At 38.2% G+C, this 14,333-nt stretch overlaps 1 protein-coding gene across 2 annotated transcripts in view; it reads left to right on the forward strand.

The window, feature by feature from the left end:
* The window catches only part of NBEA (neurobeachin), a 353,050-nt gene that overhangs the window by 36,079 nt on the left and 302,638 nt on the right, over positions 1–14,333 (forward strand). For both annotated transcript variants that reach the window (XM_082221535.1, XM_082221536.1), the window contains exons 6-10: positions 4,238–4,364; positions 6,176–6,295; positions 8,144–8,290; positions 11,491–11,688; positions 13,338–13,471. In XM_082221535.1, the coding sequence (XP_082077661.1) occupies positions 4,238–4,364; positions 6,176–6,295; positions 8,144–8,290; positions 11,491–11,688; positions 13,338–13,471 (726 nt within the window). The remainder of the gene's footprint in view (positions 1–4,237; positions 4,365–6,175; positions 6,296–8,143; positions 8,291–11,490; positions 11,689–13,337; positions 13,472–14,333) is intronic.

Raw genomic sequence — 14,333 nt, forward strand, 5'->3', positions numbered from 1 at the left:
TCTTACCATTGACCATAGTATTCTTCATAATTGATTGAGTGTGATGGGTATTGGAGGTGCTGTACTATAGTGATTCCTTTCCTATCTGCATACTCAAGTCCACACAGTAAGGTTGGAGGAGCATTCTTTGAGCTCCTGGCACTTATTCTGTGGGGTTGCTCAGGGCACCATTATGTCCCAAGAGTTATTTAACATCTATATGAAGCCATTTGGAGTGATCATTAGGAGTTTCGCAGCATGGTGCCATAGGTATATTGATGAAACACGGTTCTGTTTCTCCATAACATTCAAATCAGGAGTGGCTGTGAAATTCCTGGACTGGTGCCTTAATGCAGTGGTGGACCGGATGAAGCCCAATATACTGAGTTTGAACCTTTGGAGGATGGTGGCTCTGTTACAGTGTATGTGTCTGAACCCACTCGTGTGTCCAGCACTTATGTGAATTCATACACACACTACCAAGACGTTTTGGATGTTTTGTTAGAGTTATGAAGTGCCTGTGTTATGAATATGTGTTTACCTGATGCCACAATAAGTTTTCACACAAAAGCAATTTTAAAAATTGGTTTATTACATGAAATGTGAGTGATAGAATATATAAATGCTGCTTCAGATAGTAAAATTACTATTTAAGCAGGCAGCAAATCCTACAGTACTTACACACCTTGATATAAAGAGTGACAGAATCCCTAACCATTCTCAAAATCCTACAGATAGTGAGTGTGACAGTTTTGTGACAGAACTCACACTAATAGCGAGGCAAGAAAGAGAAGGGAAGCATAGTGTCCTGAAGTGGAGCATAGTGTCAGGCTGGTCCTTGAGAGCACCATTGATGCTGAGGGGATTTACCAATTTTAAGGCAAGACAGTTCAATCCTGAAATCTGGATCAGTTAGTACTTGGCATTTTTCCTACATGGGTGTAATGTGGGGGGGGGGGAGCATAAACCCATGCACACATTTCCAAAAATTACTCTAGCTTTCCAATATAAAAGGCACATAATTTTCATGTGGCTTTATACATGGAAAATCCTTGGGATAAGGTTGGTGCATTTTGCTTCATTTTTGGTGCTGCTTATTTTGACATGCAGGAATTCTTCACAAGTTGACAATTGATTTAATTAGAGATTTTGCTGCATATCCTGGAGTGAGATTGTTCAAATGTCTGGAAATAAATCAAAGCAGAATGTCAAGTTTTCTGCAGCATATTTCGAGGTGAACAGAGGACATGTTTCTGCTCCCATTCAAATGAGCAAAATCTAACATGAAGGAATATTCCTCCAAACCTCAATTTGTATGTGATCAGAGGTGGCAGAACTTGATATTTAAATGGTTAGTTGGAGCTGCAACTGATATAAACCTAGCAATTTTTTTAAAATGTTGCATTCTTTTATCATTAATAGCTTAATGTGGTGACTATGACCCAGCCACCTTTAGTTCCTGGCCACCTGGGGAAGGAGACCTGGCCACAACCGTTTACCCCTCTCTTGTACCTTCCCCTTCCCTCATTGAAGTACTTGCTACTACCAGATTATTTACAGGTAATCCCTTATCGAAAAGCCTCCAAGGGGTTTCTGAAGTCTCCTTAGGTAGCAAATGAAAGCTCCAAATTCTAGAGGGTTTAGAACCCGACACTATAGGAACATAAGATTTGCTCTGCAGGATCAGGCCAATGGTGTAGTTAGTTCAGCATCCTATTCTCACACCGGCCAACCAGATGCCTCTGGGAATCTGTCAAGCAGGATGAGCACTCCCATAAGCAAGTGGTGTTTGGAAGCATTGCTGTCTCCAGCTGTGGAGGTCAAAACAATGAGTTTACTAAGATGAAGAAATACAGAGTTTTAAAAGAGAAGAATCAGTTACTGGTATTTTGGGGTTTGGAGAAAAATTGTCAAAGCAAGGTAGATTAAAACACATTCACTTTCCTTGGATTAAATCTCATATAGGTATATAAATTCAATAAACAACAACAACAACAGTCCCTAAACAACCCTTCTTCCTTATCATGCTGACTCCTGCATTTATCTACTTGCCGTCTGTCTGTCTTTTTTTTAGACCTCCCTTTTCAGTCACATGTTTCTCCCTGAAAGGAAGTTTAGAGCTTTTAAGTTTCCTGCCCCCAGAGAGAGATGCTTTATGAGCATTAGGGCACACATTGGAACTCCCAAGTTAACTCTATACACCCTAAATAAGCACGTAAAAATATGGATTCCCAATTTATACAGGTGTCCCACCACATACGTGGGGTTGTGTTCTCGGATTGAAATCACATAAATTGGGGAGCATGCCACTTTAATAGTGAGGGCATGCAGGGAGGAGAAGGGGGAGAGAGATGTACATCTTCAGGACTGCTGCCCCTCCACTTGGGGCTGCTGCCCCTGGCCTTCCCTTCAGTCGCTTCCAGGTAGTGGCCCTGAGTGACTTCTGAGCAGCAGTAGTTCACTTTATTTGGTTTACTTCTCCCCTTCCCATTTTGACCCAGCTGCTCTTGTTGCCCTTGGCCTCCCCTATCAGCTTAGCTACTCAAACTTTCCCACCACCACCCCATTTCTCCTCCACGCTCTGGCCCTGCCTGGTTTGGAGGTGGATTTGTTCCCTCTCCCACTGGCCCTGGCTGGCATGGCTAGTTGGGCAGTCAGTCACTCATTCACTCATTCTCTAGGGTGCCCCTGAGGGGTGCCTCGGGCCACAGTGGACAGGCGCTGATCCCATGCGCTCTGGTCCCCTCCCCCTGCCTGCCTATCTCTTTTGTCTGAGGTTGAGTGGCCTGGCAGTGGTGGTGGTGGCTCGGGACTTGCACGGTGCATGGGCGAGCGCACATGGGTGGTGGCGGCTCTGACTGCCTGCTTTCACCTATTGTTTGGTTCCGCAGCTAGGTGTGCACTGACGCATGCCTCAAAGTGACAGGAGTGGGGATTGAGCCACAGGTAGGAGTGGCCAATCTATTTATTTCCCAGCGCTGCACGTATACATGGTTGCGTATGGGTCAAACACAAGTAAGTGAGGGGGTGCCTGTATGCAAGCAGTAAAGTGCAATTCTTTTGCAATTTGCAACAAATTAACAGTTTAAGCTTATGAAGACTGTGAAGTTTTGAAGATGTTTGGAAATTGTCAGAGGATCTGTCAATTCCCCTGAACAGATTTTGGTGGTGCATAGGGTGCTGCTGGTGGGAAGTAAGAGCCATTCCGTCAAGGCAGATACACACTGTCAGATATTACCCTGTGATCATAGAATTTTAGAATTGGAAGGGACCCCAAAGGTCATTCAGTTTAACCTCATGTAATCCAGGAATCTCAACTAAAGCAGCCGTGGTAACTGTTTAGTAAAGCTCTCTTGTATATATTTCTTTATTATACCGCGCCAAATGTTTAACGTAAATGACAAGAGCAGCAAAAAGCTCCACATAAAAGCAAGAGGATTATCTTTTAGTGATTATAAACAAGAAAAGTAGGCAGATGAGCTCTTGCTTTTCTACTTCTGGTGCCTTTGATTATGGAAAGGTAGAAATAATAGCCAATGTTAAATTTGATAATCTGAATTAAGACCATTCAGTAGAACAGCTGTTTAGAATTTTAACTGAATAGTAATGGTAACAGACACAACAAAGTGAGATTGAAAAGGCTTTAAACAAATTTGTCCACACAGACTTGAAAAAATGTATTTGTAACAAAGCAAATGTAATGGATTCAGAACACACAGAATAATATATCTACCCTCTTTTGTAAAGGACCTGACTACTTCTTGTTTTGCCAAATTATCAAATTGTTGGAACAAGGTCATGCACGTTCAAATCCCTCCTCTACCATGGACTGATGAGATAGTAGCAGAAAAGTCCTTAAAACTTAGCTTCACTTCCTGATCTGTAAAAGGGGATGTCAGTGATGTATGTCAGAACTGGTGGAAAGACAAGCATAGCAAAGTGTTTAAAATGTTTATTAAGATGCCCGAAGCATTTGAGAAGATGTCATACCGCATTGTGCAGATAGTGGCAGAAGGCCAGTCAACTATTTTCCATTATTCTAAATTCCAGGATTTGATCATTATTGTAAATAACTAAAGCAACAATTGACCATTTGAAAGACTTTTCTGTGTTTCTGTGGAGTGGAGTGCGTACTTATTATAATGCATGAATAGTCAGTTATAACTCTTAACCTTTTATCTAAATTAAGCATGTCGTGGTTTTGCTAGATCAAGGTAATTTTCTCACATTTTTTTTAAAAAACACGCTCTTATTTCAGTTTTCGCACTAGCAAAGGCGTTGGGTATTCTGCTCATTTTGTTGGCAACTGCTTAATAGTCACATCATTGAAGTCAAAAGGCAAAGGTTTTCAACACTGTGTGAAGTATGATTTTCAGCCACGAAAGGTAAGCACAAAATGCTTATATAATGAATGGCTAGGGATAATCAGATACCCCTGCAATCAGTTTAATTTCATATAATTGTGGTTAAACTCATAAAGGTAATCTCAAGAATAGCTAATTTGTTCTAATTATTAATTTTATTTTGAACTAATCTGGAAATGAAGCACTTCAGCAAATCAGTTGCACAATGTATGTAACAGGTTGTCAAAACAGACATTCCACATAATAAAATTTCTATGCATTTATTTTGTTCCTTTTTATAAGAGTTTCCTCTGCTTTCAGTGTAAAAAGAAAATGGATTGGAACAGACGATTTTCAATAAAATAAAAAAAGGAAAGTCTGTAAATCCTATCTCATTCGGTTTAAGAGAGAGCTTGCTACAATCACAAATGTAGTGTGAATTGATAGTAAGGTTACCTGGTTACCATTGTTTGCAAGCATAAGGACTTGCCATAATGTCCTTCAACAAATGCTGCTGCTGCTTTAATTTCTGGAAGGCCTTCATTTCAAGGTGTTTTTCACCTTGACCTTCAGCACAGCTGGGAAGACATTTAACCTTAATTCTAGCTGTTCTACAGATAGGAAAATATAGATACTAGTATTCCTTCCTTCCAACTTGAATGCATAGTAGTGGTCAGGGTGTCTGTTGTATGCCTATATTTGCTGTTCAGTGACATTTCCAGTCTTCAAAAGAATGCAGGTAAAAAGTATTTAAAGGTGACATGTAACAGGATTACCAGAGTTCCATCGCTATTAGGATTATATTCTAATCTACTTTAAAATGCCAAAAATAAATAGAATATAAAGCATATCATGAGGTTTAAATGAAATGCAGTATTTATTTCCCCCCAATAAAAAGATCTAAATTCCAAATAAATTAGCTTCCCTTTACAAACCCAGTAATTCAGCCACCATTCAGTGTGCTGCCTCTTGTAGAACTGCCTCTTATGGAAGAAAACAGTATGGCAATTCTTAACTTAAAATAGCAACATGTTCTTAAATAAACTAAGAGCTAAAGAGTTTTTGTGAACATGGAATGTGCATCACCAGGCGCCACAATATTTGACTGACCTTTGTAGCCATATTGTAAATTATGGGTTGTTGGGGTCCAGCCCCTTTTCTTACTGTTTTGACTTAAAATAAATAAGATGTGCATGCAAAGTATATGCTTATAAGACTCCAAGCACAACCAGTATTTATATATATATTGGTATGAGTCCTACTGATTTAAGTAGATTGGGGATGCCTTACTCCCAAGCATTGGGAAATTTGAAAAGAAAATCACTGGTGGTTAGGAGCATATATAAAGCTTATAATGTAAAAATACATACGCATGACGAAAGTTTCATATATAGGTAATTGAGGCTAATTGTTACAGTAGCTAGGGTTCAAGTTTCTCTTTAAACAGACCCATTTAGGTGATTTAGTAGTAGTAGTCATAAATTAGTAGTCAGGTGGTTCATATCAAAAATAATTTTTGGAACTGCTGAACTTCAAGTTATGTTTGCCTTTTCTCATGGGGAACCTCTAGCTAAACGTGTAATCTAGAACCTGAGGTCTGTGAATTCTCAGTTTAGATTGTGTTTGTAGGTCGTTTGTGTTTATATATTTCTTAATTTTTAATTTCTATGATAAATATAACTATAGCTAAAGATTTCAGTGTAACTGGAAACTTGTTTATTGCAGGACAGTTGCAATGCTCTTGTTTTTTTAAAGAAAACACTAATCTAATGTATTAGAATTAAAAGTGTGATATTTTAAAAATTGCAACATTGTTGATTCATGTTAATGGTGTGTTTTCCATTTCTTTCTAGTGGTACATGATTAGCATTGTACACATCTACAATCGTTGGAGAAACAGTGAAATTCGCTGTTATGTTAATGGTCAGCTTGTATCCTATGGTGACATGGCTTGGCATGTGAACACAAATGATGTATGTTTCTTCCCTTTATACTATACCTGAATATATGCACAATACAATTCATAAATATATTTCTTTCCAAAAACTGCTATGAGAGGAATAGGGGACAATGATTGTTCCTCAGTCCAGGGTTCTCTCATTCTTCAAACAACTCACTTCAATTGAGTAAAGCCTGAGGCTCAGATTTCAATAGAATAGCAACACTGGAGAGAGGAAATTAAATGCTTTGTCTGGCACCATTTTTGCAGCCTAATTGCTATTTGCCACCCTTGTGTAAATGTACAAGGATCTGCATCTTTTTTGAACAGTGGAAAGGAAAATATTTGATTGTTACCTTGGTGGAAAATGTCGCAGGGACAGAAGGATTAAATACCCTTCCCCCACAATTATGGGTAGGGGCTGCAGCTGCTGAGATTTAGATACCCCTCTGTAGAGGTGAAAGACCTCTTAGAATAGACTGCTATCAGAGGCTGATGGATCCAATTGGTTTGAAGATAACTCTGGAGACTTTTCCAGCTAGCAAGTCTGGATACTTTGTCAAAACCCTAATCAATCTGTGAAACATGAAAATGACTTGGGAAGTTGGCACAAATGCCCTCTGAACACCTTCTCCGACTGTGCCTTGCCCAAGCCTTAATGTGGCATACACAGGAGATGCAACGAAACAAGTTGGAAGATAGCTGAAATGCAAATGGAGGAAGATGCCAGACAAATACAATCGAACACAAGTGTGTGTGCACATTGCTGAACTTACTTTGTGGCAGTGAAGGCAGTGAAGAACAGTTACTCTCTGCCACCATTGGAACCTTAGTGTCTTGTCCAGCAAAGCTTATGAGTCCTTTTATTTTCTTGCCCTAAGAAGGTGGTGAAACCCTCACTAGCCTACTATAATTTATTTGCAAGACATTTTGAGGATAATCTTGCTTATTATCCACAGGATCTTAGACTTTGCTATTGTAACAGGTGATGCTGATTTACAGAGCACTGTCAGGTCAGGTGTTAATGGACAAGTTCCAGTTGATAAAACTAGAGGACATGGACAAGGTGCTTGAATGGGTGTTGGTGAGCACTTGCATTATTGACCTTTGCCGCTGATGGCTGATAATATCTAGCTGGGACGAGACTGTTGGCTGAGCCCTGAAGGTAATTAATACTTTTCTGAGAGAGGTGCAGTGGTCCCAGACTGACTGAAAAGTATCAGTGAGGCCACTCTTTAAGAAACTCTTCTTGAACTCAGAATACTTGAACAGCTATTGGCTGGTTGAAATTGCCCCCTTCCTGTGCAAAGTACTTGAATGGGTGGGCAATGACCAACTCCAGGCACTCTGGGATAAGACTAGTTGTCTAGATCCATTTCAGTGAGGGGTCACACCCAGTATTGACACGTGATACCACTTTGGTTTCCATGCATGGTGACAGATGTCTGGAGAAGCATAGTGGGATTGTGTTGCTCTTGATCTCTTGGTAGCTTTTTATACCATTGAACATGATATTCTAAGCAGAGGATTCAAATTAGATGCACTGTTTGCAGTGCTTTTGCTCCACTTGGATGATCATCTCCATAAAATGGTGCTTAGGAAATGAAGTTTTGCCCCATAGAGCCTCTAATGTGGGGCTTTTTGGTCTTATTCCCCATGCTCTTGAAAATGCTGAGTGAGGTTATCTGGAGTCTGGGATATGTTATCAATATGCAGTGAGGATGGATTCATTGTTTGTTGAAAAAATAATACAATGCATTTATGTGGGGAAATGAAAAGCTTTTACATGACTGATTCTTAAAACATTGTATCTTTTTTACTTTGCCTGTCTTAAACTGCATTTTATTGTTCATTTTTCTAAATATTTATATTTTTAATACAGAGCTATGATAAATGTTTTCTGGGATCATCTGAAACTGCTGATGCAAATAGAGTGTTTTGTGGTCAACTTGGAGCAGTCTATGTATTCACCGAAGCTCTCAACCCAGCACAGATATTTGCAATACATCAGTTAGGACCAGGATATAAGGTAGTAGTTGTCATAATTTCAATTTAGAAAACAACTGCTAAAGTAAATGTACAATACAATTGTATAGCTGTCTTAATGTTGTTTGAAATCCTTTTAATTCTCTTAAATTATAACTATGGCTTTATGTAAATGTGTGTGTGTGCACATTGATATCCAACCAATGCACCAAGCTAAATCAAATAGATATAAAGCAGAGCAGCAGAATATTGATAAAAAATATTGGGAGGTTAAGTGAAATTATATATACATCTGTATTGGTTTATTATGGTTCTAATCCTGCCTCTCCATTTGCCTGCTCAGGGTGGGTAAAAAAATCATGAATGAACAAAACAATTATAAGCACATCAATACACACCAAACACAAGAATCAGCAAATGGACATTGGCACTAATAATGTAGTAATTGGCCATTCTGAAATGGGTAATATTACTAATGGCTTTAGGTAACATTGTATCAGGCTTTGAAATGTATCTTGAATGCTTTTGCCAAATGTTTTGTCTTTGGCTGTCAAATGATTGCAAAAAATAATAACTGCAGCATGTGATACTAACAAAGTTGGTGACTGCAGAAGAGAAATATTTTGTATATTGCACTGTCAATTGACCAGAAAATGAAGTTCTGAATCAGCATACGTCTTACTGTAATAACTTTTTATCTTAAAAGTCTTGAATCCATTGAGTAGTTCAACTTGTTTTACACACCCAGATGAGCTTTGGATTTGTTCTTTTCTAGCAATCCTCCTTGCTTCCTGGCAAACTGTTTTGGAACCTGAAAGGGGTTTCAAAAATTGTTTGTCAAATGGCATGGAGTATTAGCTATTCAAAGATTAAAAAGTAATAAATCACACTGGGCACCTGCAAGGCATTGGTCAGCTTAAAATAATCTCTAGATCCCAGCCAAATACATATATATTTAAAGTATAGCGCCTCCAGCTCTTTCAGAACTTTGCACAGTTTTTAGCAAATAGAGCTTGCTGTGTGTTCCATTTTGCTTAAAAAGAAAATAAATGATATCAATCAAAAGATACTGGCAGAATCTTCAATTTAGGATGGTATTAAATTCCCTAAGTATAAAAAAACCAAGTTCATATATTTTAATTTAACTTTCTAATACTTTATGTGCTTGGTTGTTGTTTTTCTTTTAAGTGTGTGCTATATTTCTTGGGCTAAGCAATCCAGTTATGCTGTGGAGGTGTGTGAAATATATAATTGACATCATAGCCTAAAGACGAGGGGTGGAAAACCCGAGTCCTCCGAAAGTTGTTGGCCCCCAGTTCCTATCAGCCCCAGCCAGCATGGCTAATGGTGAGGTTTTATGGAAGTTGTGCTCCAGCAACTTCTGTGGGCTACAGTTCCCTATCTCTGATTATACACATTCAGTCCAGAAGGAGAGAAGGAAATTCCAGAGAACCTCTGCATACATATTCCTTGGAGTATTATGCATCTGCAAACATTTTATGACAGTACTTGTGCAATTCTTCTAAATTAGAATGGGCTTAATAACAATTACACTTAAAACAACAACAATGAGCAAACTGCAAAGTTAAATTGTGCATTTAAATGGGTTCTTTCAGTACTGGGGTTAAATATTGTTTAAGGAGCAAACAAGTTCAGGAAGCAATTAATTCAATGGCTGGTGATGTGATTCTGAGAGCCAGAAGCTGTGTCTGTTTAGCTTTTCTTTTTTTAAAAAAAAGCAACACCAAGTAAGATATTAACAAAAATTAAAGGCAAAATTCTGAAATCAGCTGCCCATGTGGGAGTAAGCCAGTGGAACTTACATTGGAGTGGACAAGTTTAGAATTGACTTGGGGTGTGCAGGCGGAGGAGAGGAGAGGCACAGGTTGAAATCCTTGTGTTGACTGGATGGTTACTTAACACTGCATTGAATAAAAGCCTAGCTTTTAACAAAACAACCAAATCCACAAGTAAATTTAAAATATTTTGACTGTGCTACAAAGAGAATAATTTAGTTCTTTATAAAGTAAAATTATAAAAGCCTTACTAAAATCAAGATATACTATCTCGTGATATTCTCATGAGAAAGCTGGTAAAATGTGGGTTGAACGAGGTAACCTGTAAGTGGATTTGTAGCTGGTTGATTGACCCAAAGAGTTCTCATTAATGGTTCTTCGTCATTGTGGAAAAAAGTGACAAGTGGGGTGCCACAGGGTTCTGTCCTGGGCCTGTTATTGTTCAATGTCCTTATAAATGACTTGGATGAAGGAATTGAGGGGATGCCCATCAAATTTGCAGATGACACCAAACTGGGAGGGGTAGGTAATGCTGCAGAAGACAGAATCAGAATTCAAAATGACCTTAGCAGATTGGAGAACCAGATGCACAAATATAGGATGGGGAACACCTGGCTTACTAGCAGTACATGTGAAAAGGATCTAGAGGTCTTGGTGGACCGCAAGCTTAACATGAGTCAACAGTGTGATGCAGCAGCAGCAAAAAAAGCTAATGCTATTCTAGGCTGTATCAACAGAAGTATAGTGTCCAGAGCAAGGGAAGTAATAGTATCACCCTGATCTGCCTTAGTAAGACCACACTTGGATTACTGTGTCCAATTCTGACCACCACAATTTAAGAAGGATGTTGACAAGCTGGAACGGTGTAGAGGAGGGCAACCAAGATCATCTTAGTCTGGAAACTAAGACTTATGAGCAGCGCTTGCAGGAGCTGGGTATGTTTAGTCTGGAAAAGAGGAGACTGAAAGGAGATATGATAGTCATATTCAGATATCTCAAGGGCTGTCACATGGAGGAGGAAGCATGTTTGTTTTCTCCTGCTCTGGAAGGTAGGACTCAAACCAAAGGCTTCAAGTTGCAAGAAAGGAGATTCTGACTGAACTTTTGGAAAAGTAAGAGCTGTTCAGCAGTGGAACAGATTCCCGCTAGAGGTGGTGGACTCTCCTTCCTTGGAGGTTTTTAAACAGAGGTTGGATGCCCATCTGTCATGGATGCTTTAGCTGAGATTCCTGCATTGCAGGGGGTTGGACAAGATGACCCTTGGCGTTCCTTCCAACTCTCATGTAATAAATATTTAACTGGAACATGTATAATTTATTCTGATTGAGTGATTGAAACTTGATGATTGAGAATATCATTACTGCTTTCCCCCCAACATTATGTAAGAACTACATTCTGTAATTTTGACAATAATTTTCTGCTTTAAAGTTATTACTTTCATCCCCAGAGTACCTTCAAATTTAAATCTGAGAGTGATATCCATCTTGCTGAGCACCACAAGCAGGTTCTATATGATGGGAAACTTGCAAGCAGTATTGCCTTCACTTACAACGCTAAGGCTACTGATGCTCAGTTATGCCTTGAATCCTCACCAAAGGAAAATCCTTCCATTTTTGTACACTCCCCACATGCTCTTATGCTTCAGGTTTGTGTAAATCGATTGTTTCCATGTTTAATTAATACCCCATTAAGTGGTAAAGACTGCCAAGTTTTAAGTGAACATTTTCTGTGAACTGTTTGTACAGTTTGGTTTCTCTTTCTGTTTAACCCTCTTAACCTCTGAATAGATTGTCCTAGATTTTGCAGTCATATCCTGAACACAGTATGGTAGAGGCGAGGGGGCCATATTTCAGTGGCAGAGAATGATTTAAATAATATTTTAAATAATATGTATATTATTTGTATATATGTTTCAGTAAAAAGCTTTTTGCTGTTATATTCTAGTGAAGTAGCACACAATGTGATACTTCATTGGGGTGAAACCATGTAGTCTTGCATTACCGTATTTACTTGAGTCTAATGCGCCATCAAATCTAATGCACACCTTAATTTTCACAACGTAATTTGGCCAAAAAAAGGTGAGCATTGGATTCAGGTAAATGTGGTATATAACCATACAAAACCATTATCTCAAATACTTTAGTGACCATGTGTTAGGTTCTCAAATAGCAAGGATCATATCACCACCAACATCCTTTGTGTTATTTCAAGTTTGTATGAAGAGGTATGAAGTATATAACTTTTATAAAAGAAATAAAATTTTGTGAAATAAAAGGCTTTTAGTGTAGCCTTCATGTGATGCTGATCCTGGTTTCCATTAAGCATTTGCCATTACACAATTTCTTGTTTTTAAATTAGTAAATATTCTTATGATTGGATTACATACATGTTTTATTAAATCTGTATAATTATTCACTGAATATATTTTTGCTATTAACTAATGTTCATAAAATGGTAATCTTAATTATGTATTTTGAATGAAAAAAGTGTGTGTGTGTGTATGTATATATATGTGTGTGTGTGTATCTATATCTATCTATCATCTATCTATCTATCATCTATCTATATCTATCATCTATCTATCTATCTATCTATCTATCTATCTATCTATCTATCTATCTATCTATCATCTATCTATATCTATCTATCTATCTATCTATCTATCTATCTATCTATCTATCTATCTATCTATCTATCATCTATCTATCTATCATCTATCATCTCTCTCTCTATCTCTCTATCTCTATCTCTATCTATATGGACACAGTAAACATAATATATGATTAAATCTCTCCCCTTTAAATACAGTCATACCTTGGGTTGCGAACTCTGTGGGTTGTGCGTTTTTGGGTTGTGGACCGTGCCAAACCCGGAAGTACCGGAACAGGTTACTTCCAGGTTTCAGTGCTCACGCATGCGCAGAAACGCAAAATGACGTCATGCGCAGAAGCTTCGAATCATGCCATGTGCGCGCGCGGATGCGGCACTGTGAGTTGCAAACGCTGCGGGTTGCGAACGTGCCTCCTGCACGGATCACGTTTGCAACCTGAGGTCTGACTGTAAATTAAACAGAAGTTTCTTCCAGGCAACCTCTTTACTGAGTATTCACCCTGATTTGTTTGTGGATAGGTTAGATGCCAATCATACAAATGTTAATTGTGGGGAGGAGGTAATGTGTGCTTTAAAGTTGAATCAACATATTATCATATATATATAAATAGTGGTATTAGGGCTATAGTGACATGAAGATTAGTTTCAAATGTAACTGAGTTTTCTTTCCTTTTTTTAATGTAGGATGTGAAAGCAATTGTGACGCATTCGATCCACAGTGCAATTCATTCAATAGGAGGAATCCAAGTTCTTTTCCCTCTCTTTGCTCAGTTAGACAATCGGCAGTTACATGATAGTCAAGTGGAAACAACAGTCTGGTAAGTTTAATTTGTTATCAGCAAAGTCTATAGTCTGAGACTGAGGTAATTTTTGTATTATATCTAATGAATGTGCTGGAGTCTCTCTTCCCACTCTACCATGTTTCTTCCAACTCTGTTTCCCCAAATAATTTATACTGTGATCTGTGAGGAGCAGTTTGTCACCATAAAATCTAAGGAAAGGGTTGGGGTGAGGGGAAGAGCGTGAAGTTTAAAGAAATTTTTATCAACCTATATGTATATGGGCTATTTTTTTAAAAATCTGCATAAATCCTTCTGATATTTCCAGAATTGTGAATAATTTAATCTTTAGACATTGCCTATTTTGCTCTGTAAATGCCAACATCTGTCACTAAATGGTAGATAGAAGATTTGTTCTTGCCAGGGCAAAGCGTGGTTTTTAAGAACTACTGGTGAATGCAAAAATGGAGTACTTGTTTTGTGCATTTGTCATATTGGCTACTAAATACTTTCTCAAGAATTGTGAATAAAATTTGTTGATCTCACTAAGTAGCACTCAGCTGAATTGTTAATTAGTGTTTAATGTAGTAACACCAACATTTGCTAAGTTTGATATTTTACCACACTATTAGCACCAGCAAGTGTATTGCTCAGTACTCCTCAGAATTGTTAAATAGAATTCTAGATGAGCCTTGGTGTGTATAAAGATTCTCAAAGTCAAACAAATGGGTATTGATAGTAGTAGGATTGCCTCCCTTTGTAGTATTTTGGATTGTAAAAATGGTGTCCATCATTTTTAAAAGACAAAGGAAGTTTAGCCTTTATCTGCTAGCGAGGTTTGCTAAATGTTCCATTTCTGTTGTCTAGTTTGAACTTGCAGGAAGTAAATACTCACATGTAC

Source organism: Podarcis vaucheri (assembly GCF_965113315.1).
Source record: "Podarcis vaucheri genome assembly, chromosome: 4".
NCBI classification, from domain to species: domain Eukaryota; kingdom Metazoa; phylum Chordata; class Lepidosauria; order Squamata; family Lacertidae; genus Podarcis; species Podarcis vaucheri.